The 19,347-nt window shown below is 39.2% G+C and overlaps 1 protein-coding gene across 1 annotated transcript in view; it reads right to left on the reverse strand.

Moving 5' to 3' along the window:
- Positions 1–19,347, reverse strand: part of ARID5B (AT rich interactive domain 5B (MRF1-like)) — a 182,663-nt gene that overhangs the window by 147,069 nt on the left and 16,247 nt on the right. Inside the window, exon 3 of the mRNA XM_008567460.1 lies at positions 4,884–5,109. Within this exon, the coding sequence (XP_008565682.1) occupies positions 4,884–5,109 (226 nt within the window). The remainder of the gene's footprint in view (positions 1–4,883; positions 5,110–19,347) is intronic.

Genomic DNA, 19,347 nt, shown 5'->3' on the forward strand with positions numbered 1-19,347 from the left:
AATAAATAAATAAATAAATAAATATAAAAACCAAGCAAGAACCTGGAAGACCTTAACCACTGAGGCAGGTTTCCTACTGAGGCAGACAGTTACTGAGAGTAAACCCTGCGCTAAGTCACAAGAACGTGCGTGTGATCAGGGAAATTCAAAAGAAACAAATAAGCTAACATTGTACTACATAGCGCCTTACCATATAGAGCCCCCTTCTGATAATAATAATATAATAATACCATGTTAGTCTTCAATATCAGAAATGCTTCAGTAGATATTAATTAATTTGTTCTCAGTTGATACTCTCAAAATTCCAGTGAGATAAAGCAAGCTACATATTATTGCCCATTTTCCATACAAGGAACCTGAAGGTATAAACATATGGTGACTTTCAGTGACTTTTCCAGTAAGTGACAGATCCGCAGATAGAGCCAGGATTCTCCTGCCATCCCATCCGCTGCTCTTTGAACACCCCCCTGCTGTCTACTCCCAAAGGTACGGTGGAAGTCCCAGCGACAGAAGGGAGAGGGGAAGCCACGCTTTCTCAATTTGACGGGACTTTAGAAACAGAAATCGAACTGAGGGAAGCCCCATCATTAAATTCAGCCAGACCCACACACAATCTTTTGGTCTCTTTTCTTGATTTCAACTCAGACTCCTTTATCTTTTCTTTCTTTTCCTAAAGACACATTTGGAGATGAAACCATTCATAACTGCCCATCCACAGACAGTTTGTGGCAGCGTAATTGACAGTAAGTCTGCAGCAAAAAAAATGAAAATGCTGTTTTAATAACCTTGGCCTAAAATACATTCTGTTGTATGCCTCAAAGGGTTTCAATAAAAAGTCAACCTGTAGAGACATATTTTCTTGGCTTAAACAACAATCCAAAGCATATAAATGTAGTCCAACTATAATGACATATTTATAGGCCAATAAAGCTTACACTGCAGCTTTCATACTTTACTTAAAGGAACTCTGTAAGAAGCAGTGTTATAGAAAATAATTTGATTTTTTCAAACTATAGCCCAAGGAATAAAAAATGCAAGTTTGCTATGTTTAACTGATAGTGTTTATACTCCTTAGCTGCTAAAAAATTTTGTAAAATGAAATAATTCTTCATTTGCCTACTTCCAACTGCCATACCAAATATGGATATCAAGTCCACTTTATTACAAAATCTAAGTCCTGTAATTCTAAAGGCAAAAATAAATAACTAGAGGCTTGTGTAGTGAATGATTTAATCAACCCGATTCTTCTGGAAAAACAGGTTCTTGTGTTCATTATGCTTATGAATAATACATTCCTTAACCCTTTTATTGTAACATAGTTATTTTTCTTTGTTTTTCTATCAACTTCAATATGAAACAGTCTGAAAGGAGGTGAAACATCTCACCGAGTAAAGTCATAATTTGCATGGGTTTCATATCGAGCTCGCTTTCTTTGAAAAGGACAAAGAGGGAAGGGAATGAATATACTGGACCACATCTCAGAAGTGTTTTTTAAGATTGTTAGTTTCCCACTATTCAGATCTGTAGTTTTACTCATCAGTCATTTAGAGGCTTACACAAAAACTCCAGAAATTTTTAAAAAGCAAACATGACATCTTCAAATATTGTCCAAATGAGCTCCTTCAAGGGAGAAGGGGAGAAGAAACAAAGGAGTTGTGATCTGAATCAGAGCAGTTATTGGAAGCTGCCATTTGGGGCAGAGTTTCTCTTTGTGGAGTATTAATTTGTTGGCAGACACACATTTGTGAGAACATTCTTGTTTTTTTTACAATTCAGAGAGAGACAGGAAGTGACACAAACTGGAATTAAAAGGGAACTTATTCTACCTAAACACTGAGCAAGAAAAGTTCCTTAATTCGCTTTTTATATTTTAAAAACCCTTCTTTAAGAGTCAACCTAATTATTTTGTTATTACTGACTTTTTAACATGATGAAATAACTCAGTTGAAAAAATAACAGGTTGGAGTTTTATTTTATCCATAGAAAGGTGAGATCTTTCTATTCTTTGCTTACTTCCACCAGAAAAAAAAAAAAAGAGGGGGTCTTAAGTAATCTCATAGTTCATCTTCTTTCTTTGGTCAGAACAATGCAGAGCTGGAAGGGTTCTACAGAAGGAAAAACCTAATAAGTGTGTGAACTTCCATGAACAATGTTGTATTGGAGGTGGTTTCAGTGGGACCAAGAGAAAGGGAGATAAGAACACCACTGTGTAGAAAGAAAAGTACAGACAACAAATATTTTGATGTTACAGACAAAGAAAGGAAGAGGCTGAAGAGCAAGTTGTTGGGACAGGAATGTATATGGCAAAAGACACCCCTTATCTCCCCAGTATAAATCCTGACAATGTAGAGTTGCTTAGATCAGGCAGATAATGGAAACTCATTACATTAAGGAAAGTTTTTGTTTCTCTTTCCACATTATTACAACACAGTGTGCATTCCAATTACAAAAGCTATTTGTCTCAAATTCCCCACAGTTCATACCAACTGAGTAGAATTTCAAGGCCCTAAATTCTATTCTTAAAGAGGTATTTTACATTTTTTTTAAAGGTACATGGTGTTTCTTGCTCACCGAAGGAGAACCTACTAATGAAATCTCTTGTTGATTGTTTTCTCTTCCTCAGTTATAATTGTAGAGCTGCCTACTAAATGAGACCCTCCCCCCCAAATCAGAATCACCCAGGAAGTTTTTTATCAGTACGTGTTCTTTGGCCTTGCCTCAGTCCTACTAAATGAAGAACTGGGGAAGCTGGACTCAGTAATCAGTATTATTTTTTAAAGTCCCCTAGTGAATCTAATGAGCAACTAGATTTAAAAACCACTAATCTAGATTTTCCAGGCCAAAGCATCTGCAAGTACTTTGAATATTCACTATAAACCAATTCCTTCTGGAATCAATTGCAAAAAGGTAGATGGGACATTTTTTATAATCCAGGAGATCAAAACCTCTAAATCTCTGGATGGAATTAAGAAGTTGAGTTTCTTTTCATGTTCACTAATAAACTATCAATTTTAAACACAAAACAACCCTGCTATAAATACTCTTGTTTATATGTGTGACATCAAGCTTAACCATCTACACATCCTTTTGTCCCCGGTGGGTTTCCTGTTTAATTTTTTATTAGTAACAGTATATTCCATAACTCAAAAAAAAAAAAAAAAATCAGACAAAAGAAAGGTTGTAGTGTTAAGAAAAACATAAGACAATTGTAACACAACTTAGACCATAACGTTAGGAAAGTAACACAACAGATGTATTATTCAGCATCATCGCATGTCATGACTAGTTACCACGCATTCATAAAATTGGGCAGTGTATCAGCATAGGTAAGAAGAGTATTAAAAAATAATTTTTAGGGGCCGGCCCGGTGGCGCACTCGGTAGAGTGCAGCCGCTTGGGAGCGCGGCGGCACTCCCACCGAGGGTTCGGATCCCATATAGAGACCGGTCCACTCACTGGTTGAGTGCGGTGCGGAAGCGACACCGAGGGTTGCGATCCCGTTGCCAGTCGCGGTACGGGCGTAACACTGAGGGTTTCAATCCCGTTACCGGTCACGAAAAAAGACAAAAAGGGAAAAAATAATAATAATAATTTTTAGAAGGAAAACCACTAGCTTAATCATTTTCTCTAAATGTGCAAATGACAATCAGGCCTCCAAAATATTACTGTTAGGCATCTACCAAAAGATGCCAGGAAACTGTTGATCATTAAACTCTAACTGCAAAATAGTAATGCTATTCCCAAAACACAGCACAGCTCATCACAAACCAGAGTCACATGAAAGGCACAGTCACTGACTGTTGTTATTCAGTCTCTTAATGCCAATTAAAATAAATTGTCTAGGTTTGCTGTAATAGTTAAGTTCTAGGTTAAAAAAAAAACAGGAAGTTGTCACATAAAGCATTAAATAGGGCTGTGAAAATCAGCATTGTGCTAGAATGAAAAAAAAAAGATGCCTTAATATGTTAAAAATGAAGTTCCTCTTTGCTTAAAGAGGAAATAACTCATTTTAATCAGAGGTCAACAACTTTAGTCTTGAGCAACACTAGGAGAGTAAGTCAGTGAATGCCACAGAGGATACAAAGAGAAGGAAAAAAAAAAAGGAAAGGACACAGAAAAACAAGGAAAAGACAATGGAGAAGAAAATGCTAAGAAAAAACAATATAATTAACTATGGAACCCCTTGTATAAGCCAGTCACTGTGCCAGACCCTTTATATCTTATAATAACCCCGAAAGTTCCCCTATTTTCAAGATGGAGAAACTGAGGCTTGGAGGTTACATTATTTGCCTAACACCACACAGCTAAGCAAGCAGCAGAGTTAATATTCAAACACTAATCAGAATAACGACGCCAAAGCCCAAGTTCTCTTTTAAACTTATAATGTAAGAGGGGGAAAAAGGAAAGGAAAAAATACATAGTTGATGGTGACCACCGAATGCTAAAAGCTCAAGGAAACCTGTGCCATAGGTTGCCAACCTACGCCTTGATGTTCTCTGGCCCCACATTAACTCATCCCTCTTCCTCACCTTGCTTTCCGCCCAACATAAAACGTGAAATTCTGACGTGAGGTTAATAGATGTCACACTAACTACTTATAGCAAATATTTAAACTCTTCATTAATTCAATTTCAGGTGCCTAATTAAGTCTTATGCCTTGATATTGCACTGGAAGCTGTTTAAGGCCACCTGTTATGTCACCCAGCACAGGGCTCCGCGCATAGAAAGCTCTGTGATCCAACAGGTAACATCCATCTCTTACTCACCCAGTCATCTCTCCATCCATATATATAATATGACAGGGTTTCCAGAAAAATCTATAACCAAAAATGTAGGTTACTATATACTCCCACGTTAGATTTAGAAGTACTAATCATATTTACCAAGGTCAGCCTTTTCCTTGAGAACGTCTTTGAAGTTGAGTCCACTGTTTAGGGTAGACTGCCTGTACTTGAGCAGAGCTTCCTTCTGTCCATTTCTTCCCAAGGCCTCAGCTTTCACTGGTCCAGCTTGGAGGCCACATCTCCACTTGGAGAAATCAGAGTGTACCCACTTGACCAGGTCTTCAAGCTTCACAATCACCTTTTCGGAAACAGCAATGACTTCATCCTACAAGAAGTGGTTGGAGAAGAAGAAAAAACATTATTTTGGGGTTTGAGGGAAATGATATATTCTCATAAAGCCCATCTGAAACACCACGGGAGTGTCTTAACTTTATGCAAGCAGACAAGTGTTTTTCAGTGACAGAGAATCTTCAAGAACTCACTTCATTTCAATGACTTTTTTGCTGCTAGTTGTTTAGTTAAGGAACAATTTATATATTTGTTATATAATTAGAAGCTATCCAAAAATTGGGCAGTAATTCTAATAGCCATTTTCAATGATGATTGCCAAAGCTCACTCTACCTATCTGACAACTTGGGTGAAAGCTAGTTTTTAGGTGCAATTAATTGCAAATGTGGAGAGAGCTAGATGACTAATGGTTAGCCTGTCTCTACATAAATGGCCTAAGTAAATCTAGGATTCTTGGAACTCTGACTCACCCCCAAATTCCTATGTTTATGGTACATTTTCCCCTGGCTTATACACAAATATTGAATTTAACTTTTGTCCTAAAAATTAAATAAAACTGTGATGTAATCCCAAAAGAAATACTTCATAAATGTTATGTGCTTCCCACTGAAAGAAACTTACACATTCTCATGTTTCTCAAAAACTTTGTAAGTTGAGAAACGAACTGAATTTTTTCTTTTAATACATATGGGGTAGGGGGTGAGAGGGTGGATGAGGAGAAAGTCTTTGAATCTAAGAAAAGTAGTTGAAACTTAAGTTTCTCCTATGGATCATAAATTTGAATTTTTAGCATCTCTAATTGCTTCCAGGAAACAACCAACTTTTCTGACTCATAATTAATCCAGAAAGATATTTAATAGGCATCCCCACATGGAACAACCCCCCACCCCCACCCCAAAGATTCTTTGGAAAAGGCTTAAGATCATCTCACTCGGTTTTAAGTTAAATTATTTATATTTAAGCATTTGACATTTCAGCTTGAACTTACTTCTTTCATTTCTTTTACATTGCTGAAGAAAGCTTAGCTGTGAAAACCCCTAAGTTTACAAAACTTAGAAATATTTTTGACAAACAACAGGAAGATATCTCTAAGCTATTAAACAAAAGCAATTTACAACTGATTTTGGCTAATTTTGCTTTAAACACAACTTTTTTCTTCCTTCCCCCACCTACACACACACACACACACACACACACACACACACACAAACACACACACACTGCACATACTATTCCAATTCAAACAAAAAAGGGTTTATTAAGATAAGTGTCACACAATAAGAAGTCCTGGATTTAGTTTTTAAACACGTTTTAAGGTAGGATATAAAATTTCACTTCTCATCCAGTTCCAAGCTGCTTCTGAGAAGAAAGTTTGTTAGGCAGCAGCAAAGTAACAAATACTCGATTAAAAATGAAAGGTAAAACTTTGGTAATGGAATCCTTTCTCTTATCATGATTAAATATGAACTTCCACTAAATGGGAGACAAAGTGGAAACAGTTTTTATCCTTTGCTCAAGAAAAAAATTTCAATACTTTATAAACAATGGGGCATGTTACAAAGTACCATTTCCACGATGATTTCCTTCAGATTGACCACACCATCCTCTTGAAATAAAAGATCTGTAGTTGTCATGCATTTCATAGCTATTACATGGTGATTATTAAATGTCAGAATAAAAATTCAGCAGGGTATTGTTTCAAAGCATATGGGAACAGCTTCTGGACAGGGCACACTAGACATCAAGTTTAGAATGTACTAGAAAATAATTAAGTAGCATGATATATCAGTTTCAACATTAGTAAAGATGGAATTTGGCAACATTTTGACCAAATATGGTTCCCTAGAAGAGACAAGTTTGGAGATGAGTGTTATTTTCAAATAGCTCTAACTATGATCAAATGATTATCATTTCAATTGCCAGTTGCTTCAGATCTTTTCCAAGAAATGGCATGACTAGCTCTGGCTGGCTGACAACACCGCCAAACAAATAGTTTATTAACCAAGAGAAAATACAAGCCTTATGACGTCATTGATGAATAAACCCATCTTTCAAGATCCTGTCTATAGATTTTGTTCTCCCTCCTTTTCTCTCCCTCACAAACAGACTCTCTGAACACACACACACACACACACACACACACACACACACACACACACACACACACAGGAATTCACATAAACATGAATAAGCCATAACCCAAGTTTGGATTAATTGTGAAGCCACCAGTAGGTTTTACTGTGGATTCACAGAAAAACTGGCCTGCAACGTTGTCAAATGCCAGGATTTCGAAGGAAATCTGATAAGCGGAGGAGGGGGGAAACAAGAAACCAACCCAAAAAAACAAAACAGCCAACATATATATAGAAAATGTCTCAGGAAACACTACTTTGTACACACAATGGCATAAATCACATGTTCGTATTTACTATTCTGAGCAAGTGCTGACTAAAGTTCCTAATACTCATCATTCTTGGGCAAGTCTCTGTCTAAGAAAAGAATTTCAATAAGCTCATCTCATGATTACACTAGCTCTCTGCAAACTGAGAATTAGCACTAGATAAATACTGCTGATTTACTGTAATGCAACACAAAAGGAACACAAAGAAATACACGTTGTTATTCTATTAATGTACCTTGCCTTTTCAATTAACCCAGCTTTTAATCAATATTTATGTAGCCCGTGTGGAGATACTTGCTAAGTCCTTATCCCCTTTCATCATTGTTTCAAACTGCCTATTTCTCTAATTTGGATATTGTTTCTACCACTGTACAAAAACAGCTGATTTAATCATGAATCCTCTAGGTCAGAGGAGATTATCTAGGCAAGAAGTCACAAACCAGCCAGACCGTGTGTATGGCTGGCCCTACCAAATGTTTAAAAATTAGGAAATTTTACACAAAAAATATCCAGACTTTAATGCTTTAATCTTCTCCTATAAAAGAGAGAGAGAGAGAGAGAGAGAGAGAGAGAAAACCCAGTTGAAACTGAGTAGTACCTGACTTCTGTAGACAAGCTGTGCAATCCCCACCACTCCCTATTGCATTCTATGCAGTCCACTTTTCCCTTACCTGCCTGACCCCTGGGTAGGCACCAGACATTTAAACTTGTATACCCTGATTTAGTCTATCTCCCTCATTTTATTGATGAGGACAGTGAGGTTCAGTGACATGTCCTAGTGCCAGTTTACAGCAGGACTTGGACAAGAATCCAGGTTTCCCGTCTGCCAGCATAGCATCTTGGACTCTGCTGCCAGATCGCCTGGGTTCAAATCCCAGTCCTGTCATTTACTTGCTGTGGAACATTGGACAACTTCTTTCACTTCCCTGTGCTTCAAAAGTTTTTTTTACATATGTGGGGAAAAGAGGATAATAATACTATCTACCTCTTATAGTAAGTGCCAGGTTTCAATGGGTTGACACAAATGAAGCAGCAGGTCAGTCAGCTATCACTGTCATTGTCACTAGTTCTCTACATTGGTGTTTTCCAAAGTGTAGCATGCACAGGTGAGTTTAGATGATTCACAGGAAAATTTTTAAAATATATACTGTTACTCATTGCTTATTTATTTTTGTGGTTACTCTCTATGGGAAAATGGTACTGGTTTTCTATTGATAGGGAATATAGAAAGTTTCCTCTTTACATAAATTTAAGTTAAAAATGGGTCCATTTGAACAAAGCCATAGGGGACATGTGCATATAACTGCAACAAGAAAAGTCAAGATGCTATGAAAATGACTGACATTTGGGACAAGGTATTTTTCAGTGGTTCTCAAAGTGCACACCAGGAACCCCTGTGAATCCCTGAGACCATTTCAGGTGGTCCACAGGGTCAAAGCAATGATCATAGTAGCACTTAGACATTATCATCTTTTTTGACTCTCATTCTCTATCAAATGTAGAGTGGGGTTTTCCAGAGACTATGTGACATGTGATATTACCACAGAGTGAATGCAGAAGCCAGGACGAGAATTCAGCTCTCTATTAAGCTAGACAGTAAACAAATTTACAAAAAAGTTAAAACAATACCATTGATTTTTACTATTTTTTTTGTTTTTAAAAATATAGATTAACTTTCATAAAAATGTGTTATGTTTACATAATGGGTTTATATTGCCATTAGTTTTATTTTAAAAATTAACTTACAGTAAAATTAATTTTTTTAGTGTACAGTTCTATGAATTTGAACAAATGGATAGATTCATAAAACTACGACTACAATCAGTCCATCACCCTCAAAACCCCTCCTACTTTTTCTTAGTAGTCATACTCTTCCCTCACCCTCACCAAATCCTAGCAACTGCTGAGTTGTTCTTGGTATAGTTTTCTCTCTCCTAAAATGTCATAAAAATTATATCACACAGTATGAAATCTTGAGACTGCTTCTTTCACTCAGCCTAATGCCTTTGAGATCCACCCATGTTGTTGCAGGTATCACTAGCTTGTTGCTTTTTACTGCTGATTAGTATTCCTTGGTATGGATGTGTCCCCAGAGTTTGCTTATCCATTCATTGATGAAGGGACTTCTGGATTGTTTCAGTTTTGGTGATTATAAATAGGGTTGCCCTAAACATCTACATACAGGTTTTCACATGAACACACACTGTCAATTCTTTAGAGTGAAAAAGACCTAGGAGAGGCACTGCTGAGTCATCTGGCAAGTGTACACTTGATGTCTTAGAAACTGCCTGTTCCTTGGCCTTCCCACCAGCAAGGTACGAGAGTTCCACATGCTCCTCATCCTTGCCAGCACTTGATACTGTCACTGTTAATTCATTAATTAATTATTGCCATTGTAATATGTACGTAGTGATTTCTCATTTTTATTTCCCTAATGATTGACGATGTCAAACATCATTTTAGGTGCTAATTTGAAATCCACACGTCCTTTTCAGTGAAGTGTGTAAGGCTTTTGCCCATTTAAAAAATTGAGTTTTTTCTTTTTACTGTTGAGTTTTGAGAATTCCTACACCTTGTGGATACAAGTCTTCAAATATGTGATTTGAAAATACTTTCTCCCATTTTGTAGCTTGTCTTTTCATTCTTGTAACAGCGTCTTTCAGAAAGCAAACATTTCAAATGTTAAGTCCAATTGGTCAGATTTTTTCTTTTATGGGTTTTAGTTTTGCTATTGTATCTACGAACTTTTTGCTTAATCCCAGATCACAAAGAATTGCTCCTGTTTTCTTCCAAAAGTTTAATAGTTTTACATTTTATATTTAGAAATATGATCCATTTTAACTTAATTTTGTATAAAGTATGATGAGGTTCAGCTTGACATTCTTTTTTTTTGCATGAGGATGTCATATTATTTTTAAGTGAGTAAACAAATATTTTAAACTATTCCTTAGTTTTAATTTCTAAAACAGTAAATATCAATCGAGATAATCCACATAAACAAAATCTCTTTGGGGTCCTCAATAATTTGAGTATAAAGGGTCCTGAGCCCCAAAACTTCTGAGACCACTGTGTGATGCACTAAACCAAGGCCTTTTTCTTATTCATTTTTCTTGACTTCTTTGTAGCATTTGATAATGAACAACCCTAATTGTGACCTGAAACTCTCCTGTTAAGAACTGTGAAGAATCTGAGATTTTACCCTACTTGTAAATTTACAAATTTGCCTGCCACTGTTTCATGGATGCTGGAAGGAGCCATGAGACTCCTGGTCAGAGACAAAGGATGGTTTATTGCTCACAGCAATAGCAGTAGTCAATATATCCGCATTTATGCTGGTTCTTTAATATCCAGTTCCCAAAGGGAGATGTAAAGAGGGATAGACAATACCTGCTCACATGTTGGGGTACATTATAGGAGAACCCTGAGTTTAGGGAACCCCTGGACAGTAACCATGTTTGCTCTTGTGTCTGGAACATGACACTTTTTTTTGTCTCTCAAGGCTGTTTACTATATAAACATCTTTGAAAAGAGAGTCTGGAACAAAGGCAGTCAGTGGCTTTGCTCATAAGACATGCAGATATGCAAGAGACAAAAGGAGAACACCTGCCCAGTATCTACCACGTCTACTCAGCTTTGCTTAGTTTTTCCTCTTCTTCATTCCCTCTCCCACCTGGGAAAATGTAGGCAACATACATACTTAGATGCAGTCTGGGTCCAGGTCTTCTTTCTTTGCATTTTGCTCCTTGAAAAAAATCATTCTCCATGGGGATTCCAATGCTCACCTCTAAAGCCCAAAACTACATTCTACAGTTTGGCTCCAAAAATTCTTCCAGACTCCAGTTCCTCATTATCAATTAAGTGTCTCTGAGTCAACTCAAGCTCAGTGGAACTGCACAGCCCATTTGACTTATTTATAAGAAAATATGTTACTTGACACAAGGGGAATGTCCAACTGTGCTACTTCCCAACTGTGGCTAACTTTTCCCCAATACCTATTCTTCCTTTATTTTATAATAATACACTGCTACTCTGCTGGCTGCAGAATAAAGACACTATTTCTCTGCGTCCTTTACAGCCAGGTGCAACCATGTGACCAAGTAATGGCCAAGGGGATGTGATTATTAGTGATGTATGCACCTTCCAGGTCATGCCCTTGAAAGGAGTGGGCATGGCTTTGGATCATACAAATGAGGGCAAATTCCTCAGGAGAAAAAGGAGCCTGATCCCTAGACAACCTCATGGAGCAATGCCACCATACTAGTCCTGAACCCACACCTCTATGCTGTGACAGGAGAGAGATCTTGAACTCCCAACATATTTAAACAGCTGTAATTATGGCCCTCTGTTACACATAGCTAAACCTATAGCTTTACTAATGTATCGTCCTTCAGGTGAGAGAACATGACAGGAATCTCTCCTATCATACCATGTGGTACCCAACAACAGGCCATTCCTGAGGAGGGCTAGATCTGCTAGATCCCAAGGACACGTGTAGATATAACATTAGAAGGGTGGGCAGGGAGGGGATAAAATGAGAGCAGGAAAGCATATTCACCTCCATCTTCCCTGAACATCCCAGATTTTTTAAATGTGCTTGGCAGCATTCGAAATAGACAAATGTTGGGAACACAAAACACAATACGTGACATTAACTGTCCATTGGTTACACAAGGGTGGGAAATTTCCATCAAGATGGAAACTAAAAATGAAAAACTGCTAAGTGTCAACTTTTGGAAAGACCAACTATAACCACTTCAGCTTGTGCCCTGCATGGAACACAGAACCATTCTGGTCAGGCGTGTGTGCCTATGGTGGGCACCAGTGCACCAGGTGAGGGGAGAAAGTGCCACCTCTGAGCCTGGCTAAGTGGCCTCTGCCTAGCTTTCAAGGCTTCTGCAGACATGCTGCACTTGAGGCACCTACCAGGTCACCCAGTCTCTCTCCCCATCACACATCAGTGTGCTCTGCTAGCAGGACACCTGCAAAGTGAGTAAAAGGGTTTCACTCTTCAGGTAAGGGGCTGTCACTCAGAGATCCAAGAAAGTCAGGAAAGAAAGGCAGGTAATGTGGGTCAGAACAAGATGAAGCTTTCACTGGTCCACAATGAAATGAGAAAAAGTGGGGGACATAGTGAGTGTCACGAAGCTAAGTCTGCTAGATTTCAAGGACTGTCCTCGTAACAGTTGGTATCCCAACAGGAAATAGATGGAATACTTGAAGAATGATAATCAGAGGAGAGTTTGACACAGGTGTTGGTGGGACGTAAAGGAAGCATAAGAGGTGGACAGTAAAAGGACCTGGGCTAGCAGCAGCTCAGCCATCACCACTCCCGGGTCAAAGGGGGAAGGGAGTGATTGTAAGGATCACAGTAGACTCTCCTATCAGACTCTTGTACCTTTCTCAGAGGGACCCACCAGCCTGGAGGGTCATCCCAGGAAGGAACAGGGAATAAATACCTGCATTCACTTCCTCCTTCCCGCCATTCCTGGCAGGGCACCTTTATGGCTGAATCCCAATGGAAACCACAGGGCCCAGGGGCTCTGTTAGTGGAGCCCACACAGATCAGCCTCCTGTGGCAGAGTGCGGAGAGAAGAAAGGAGCAGGATTAATATGGAGGGACGCTGCACACCCTTTTCATTTAAGACTTTATTCCTCCTTTTTTCATCTGGTGCTACAATGCCCTTTTTGTCTCTGAAATGAGGATGACAATAGATGGTAGTAGTTGTTTTTTAATGTCCTTAGTAGGCAAAATGAAAAGATATCAGCTCTAAGTTGGTCCCTGACTGTTCTTATTACCTGTGACATAATGTTAAATCTTTATTAGGCATCAGTATATGATGCAGAATTGCACAATTCTGTCTTCTACAGTAAACACTTGAATTGCAAACACTTTTTCAGACACAGGTATCCTTGCTTAACTTCTACTTCTCTTATACTTTCCAAAAAGCCAAAGACTGCGCTGGCCCTAAGGGACACACAAATACTTATTTTAATGGTACCCCGTCTCTGGATGTTCCATGTTGGGGGAAATTACCTATGTTGGGATATCTGAGAAAGCACTGGCCTTTGAGTCTGACCGACCCAGGTTCGAATGCGGCTGTACTGTATTAAATGTCCATGTTAATCTTGGAAAATAGGATAAAAGAACCAACCTCATAGTTAAGATGTTGTAGTTGTTATAGCACAATGGCGAACACAGTAGGGATCCAAGAAATGCGGCTATTACTACTATTATGTAACATAACTTGAATGGAAAATGCAGAGTAGGGGGTAAGTGGTGCTCGCTTGTCTCCTGTGAGTAACTGTGTCTTCCTAACTCTTCTTAATTCTTTGTCTAGGAACAATAACAGCCCTGTGGCTCCTGCTGGGGACCTCCAAGGGAAAGTCAAAAGGTAATTAAGCATACCTAAGCTTCTCATCCTCCTCAGCAATCAGCATACAGCAGCAGAAAACTCTGAGATGCTTTACTTGACTAGACACTAATCTACGAATTTAACAAATATTATCTCAGGCAGTCCCTACAAGGACTGTCTGAGTCCTTACAAGGGTGTTCTCAGACTTATTTCAGAGCTGAGAAAACTCAAGTGGAACCAGACACCAGCGTGGTAGCACTGTCTTCTTTCTGGAACGTTGGTCTCTTAAGCCCTTTCAGTAGTCACACCTCCTACTCCTACCCTGGGACAACTAAACCTTTCCCCACCTCCTTCCAATTCCCTGGGGTGGGTGGATTTAAAGTCACTTCCCAACAAAAAAGATTTTAATTTTTAATCCTTATGGTAGTTTCTGCCCGCAAAGTAAGACCACAAAAATTGCCATTCATGTGCTAGTTAAAAATGTGAAGAATCTTCTGTTGTCTGAGCTATGAAGATAGCCTCTCAAGTATGTGCTAAGATTTAATTTGACTCCCTTAACACGATGAAATGGATTTGCCATGGAGGCTCATTAACGTATTGGGTTCCAATTTCCCAAGCCAGCCTCTCCACCTCCAACCTTTTCATCCCCCCTCACCAGAAGTTTGGATGAAGCTTGTGACTCATTGAATTCTGGAAATCCATCCTGGCACAATTAGAGGGGTAAGCAAAAAGAAGAGTGCTCTGAGGCATGATTTGTCAAATGTAATGCAACCGTCCTTCATGGTACAGCCAACGGCATTTGTGTACCAAGCACGTAATTCAAAACTCCTAAATATTTTATTTTCCTAAATACATATTTAATACACGCTAATCTAAAAGCTGTTGGGCTGCAGCCTGCTCCCCTGACCAGGAGGCCATCTCTAAAGAAAGCCCCAGAAACATCCTCTCATTGATTCCCAGTTTCGTTTCTTTCCTCTTGGACTTCCCATGCGTGCATCTTTTTTCCTCCCTAAAATTAAAGACAATTTTCACAGAGAGCAAGAAAATGCATCCCAGTGCCCTAGATATTTTCTCTCTAAACAGGCAAGCATCTGATATGTAAAGAAGATGCCTTAAGTCAGTGTCTGAGCTTGCCCACCTTTCCTTTGGCCAAATTCATAGGATGTTAACTGCACAGTCTATTTTTTAAACTACTTTCAGGTTGCCATAATAAAAACAAGCTTGGCACCCAAATACTTAGCTCTGGCCATTAAAACATTAACAAAAGAAGATAAATAAGTGCAATTCCAGTGTTGCAGCTCCGTTGGGCTACCTGTAAGCAGATTCTATCAAAGCAAAAACAATGACAATAAAACCCAAACTCAACTGCTGCTCAAACCAGCTGTTCTGTTAAGCTGAATGACTCCGAACTGTTACTTTTATATCTCCTGATCTTTTTCTCACCTAGTTTTGCAGGCACATGACCCTCTGCCCAGGCACATCATTCAGCAGGGCCCAAATTCCATAAAACCCTCAAAGAAAGAAGAAAACTCTTTGCCTCTGTTGCTATATGAAAATCATGGTGGAAGCCTCTGAATTATTAAAGTTACTGGTCATCGGTATGGAGTCTTGAGATGTCATCATTAATTACAAGAGCAGTTTTCACAGAGAATCACTGAAAGCTGTATGCCCATTTAGAACACTTTAATGTAAATCTTCCTGTTTTGTTTTTAAACATAGACAAATGATTTAAATATGCTCCCTCTTGTTAAATATTTTCCTCTGTTCACTTAGCACAGTTCATTATTATCCTCACATGTAAAATGGCAGCAAAAAAAAATCATTTGAGACCCACAGGTTCATTTAATAATGTAATTATTCTATATTGGATTACTTAAAGGGGCTTTGTATTTTTAAGTTCGAGTTTTTCCTATATTAGTGATATGCTCTGCTGCAGTAAATGATTCAGGCTTCAATCAAAAGCCCTAAACTTAGTTTGGAAAAATATTGAGTGTTTTTGAATAAGCCAGGATTAACGCAGGAGCCAATTTGCAACCACAGTTGGTAACCTTTCTACTCCTGTTCAAAGACTGTGGTGTGGAGGCCGACACAGAGGACAGACCCCAGAAACTACAAACACCTGATTCCAACTCCTTTGTCACTTCAAGGAGGTTGTATAAACTAGAAAATAAAGCCCAAGTTTTCCTCTAGGTAAGCTTTCTAAAGGCGAGACCGAAAACTTGTATAGCTTTCCACACCAAATGCCCTGTACACTCCCAGGTAGAGCTTGGGAATGAATGAATGAATGAATGGTTACTACTGGGCATTCTGACAAAACAGTCAGAGAGAGGAATCCAGAAAGAGCCATCCCTGCCATCTTTAAGGGAGCAGTCATAAGCTGAGCTTCATCCAATGTTGTTGTCAGGAGAGATTTTGTTCTAGGTTTTTCCCAGCTCGATTCAATCCTGTCCAATTAACTTGTATTGACCCTCTGCTCTATGCCAGGCACTGGGCTGAGTACCAGCCATGGAGAGATAAGCGTGAAAAAGACACGGGTGCTGCCCTTCAGAAACACACAGTGCCCAGGGCCTCCTGCTCCTTGCCTAGGAACTGAAGGTTGCTCTCTGTTTGGTCCCTTTGTCCAAGGGTTCATTCACTCTTTCATCCTCAGTGTCCCAAGCAGCTACTCTGAGGCATGCAAAGCACTAGGAACACTGAGGAACAAGCCCCCGACACATGGGACACCAGGCTTGTGGGGGAAGATGGACTGTAAGCAATAAGCCCTCAGCCAAATGTGATGTATATAATGAGAAATGGCCATAAGTAATTTTATTCATTCAACAAATATTCATTGAGTACAACTATGTGCCAGGCATTGGGATTACAGCCAGGAATAAAACAGACAAACCCCCTACCCTCCTGGAGCCTACTGTCATGTGTGTTTGTGTGTGTGTGTGTGTGTGTGTGTGTGTGAGAGAGAGAGAGAGAGAGAGAGAGAAAGAGAGAGACCTGGGGGAAGGGGGCATACAGGAGAAGAGGCAGATACCAAACAAAATCTGAAGCCACAGAACAAGAAGAGGCAATATCAGGAGGTGAGAGGCAGAACTGGGAATGATTTCAATCGAGTGGTCAGGGAATGTCTCTCTGCTGAGACCATAAGGGAGAGAAAGAACCAGCAAGGTGAGGGGAGGGAAGGGGAGACAGAGGAAGAACACAGGCCACTGCAAGCAGAGAACAGAGAACGCAAAGACACTGGAAGGAATGTGATGCATTGTCAGAATCAAGACTAAAAAAAGAAAACACACCCAACACACCCCATGCATAGGTCTTCTAGCTGATGCACGCTTTGCAATTTGAATCCATACTCCTTTTCTCTAAGTCTCCACTGGTTTAGCATGGAACCTACCTCATATATCAATTTCTGTTATTACAAATTGACCAGAATCTGATTAAGGCTAACTTTTTCTTAAATCTTTAATGCCTACATGTGTATGTTTTGAGCACTTTGTTGAAAACCAAGCTGCACCCTTCCTGAAAGAGAAATAGATGAGTTTTCCCATAAAACAGCTAATTTCCACAGAATTTAAAAGATGGCAGGCCAGCTGCTCTCCTGACCTATGCACAAGGTTGAAAGGTGGCTAGGAGATGCTCAGCTCCTGAGGATACACTCATTAGAAACACAACCAGGACAACAATGCCTTTCATCTACATTTTTAGGTCTTCTTTACATGGGCATATGCCAACTCGATTTAAAGCCCCTCCTCAACCACTGTGCAAGAAATGTACCTATTTTCCTATGCATTAAGGAGCCACAGTCTCCTTCAATTTCTCTCTGCAGATTTGTCAATATACCAAACACCATGCTTTTTCCAGCAAAACTCTCCAAATTCACTTTTCAAGACTTTAGGTTTTTAAGAAAGACCTTATATGGCTCATTGACATGCTACAAAACTAACAAATCTTAAAAAACTAAATCAATCTGCTGTCTACTATGTATGTCACCCATAATTTAATGCCCAGAAGAAGGGGGAAGTGTTTGGGAGGAACCACCCAAGAGAATGTATAATAACAATAAAAGGAGAAGAAATCAAAAGAGCAAGACAGAGTGAGAAGAATACCTTTCAACCTTTGTGAGATTCGCTGTACACTAACGTGATTGGTTTTGTTGCTGACTATAGTAGGTGGCCTCTAAGAGGGCCCCCAAAGACCCCCATCCCCTTGTATTCACACCCTTATGTAACCTCCTCCTCTTGACTGTGGCTGGACATAGGCACCATGTTGTGAGCTGCCCTATGGAGAGGCCCACGGGGTACAGCAAGGAACTGACTACCTCAGTCCAACAGCCCCAAAGTCCTGAGAACTGCCAGCAGGCAAGTGAGTGAACTTGGAAGTAGATTCTCCCCCAACAGAGCCTCAAAATGACCACAGCCTGGGGCTGACACTGATTAGCTTTGAGAGACCCTGAGCCAGAGGCACCCAGCTAAGCCTTACGCAGACTCCTGACACACAGAAACTGTGAATAATAAGTGCTAAGACACCAAATTTGAGGTAATTTGTTACACAACAATACATAATTAATGCACCGATCTTTAACATAAGACACATTTACACAATATTGTGGAACAATGAAATAAAATTGGTGAGATAAGGTGCTAAATACCAGTTTCAACTATGCCTGGAAATTAGATTAATTTCTGCTAAGAGGATGACAAACCAATGGAAAAAATGCTCCGTGCAACTGTCTAAATCCTGAATCAACTGCCTATACAAGAGATCTTTTATTTTAGGGGTATGCATGGACATTTCCAAGAATACTATTTAACAATGTGAACATACTTTTTAGGATGGAAAGGGAAAAGTAAAATATAATCTTGCCAAGTAAGGCTAACTTGTGTATGTTTTATCTAAGCAACTAGAAAGAAAGGGGCTAATATTATTCATATCTTTATCACCCCCTATAGTACCCTGGGACATACTAATCAAATTTGACTAAACTGAATTGAATGTAAGATTGCAGTCAAAAGGCCTATATTTAAAAATAAAAATGTTACGTTTTTCAAGAGCAATATTATATTATGCCCTTAGCTACCACAGAAGAGTTCCAAGCCTCATCGCTCTTTACCCTCTTTCCACCCTTTCAAGATTCATCTTTTAAAGACCCTTGGCACAGCGCCCAATTAGAACTATGTTGCCAATAAGCACAATCTGCAGGTCCTGTATACACACAATCTTCCAATCCTCATGGCCAAGATTCAGAGAAGGTTTCTTATAATGCTAAAAAGAAAAGAAAAGGCACAAAAGAGCCTTTAAAAAATAAAGCCAAAAAAGAAAAAAAAAAAAAAATTAAGGCAACTGAGATATCTCAATATTCTGACATGCTAAGAATGTTTTCACTTCACTGCTTCGAGGGGTCATTTAAGGAATTCTGGGGGTCAGGAGTGATTTGAACACCTGCTTGGCTGTCTATTGAATTACTGATCTAGTAACATCAAAAATGTGGACTGAGAAACAGGACCTATACTGTAAACGGGGGGGGGGGGG

Source organism: Galeopterus variegatus, unplaced genomic scaffold, assembly GCF_000696425.1.
Source record: "Galeopterus variegatus unplaced genomic scaffold, G_variegatus-3.0.2 Scaffold320, whole genome shotgun sequence".
NCBI classification, from domain to species: Eukaryota; Metazoa; Chordata; class Mammalia; order Dermoptera; family Cynocephalidae; genus Galeopterus; species Galeopterus variegatus.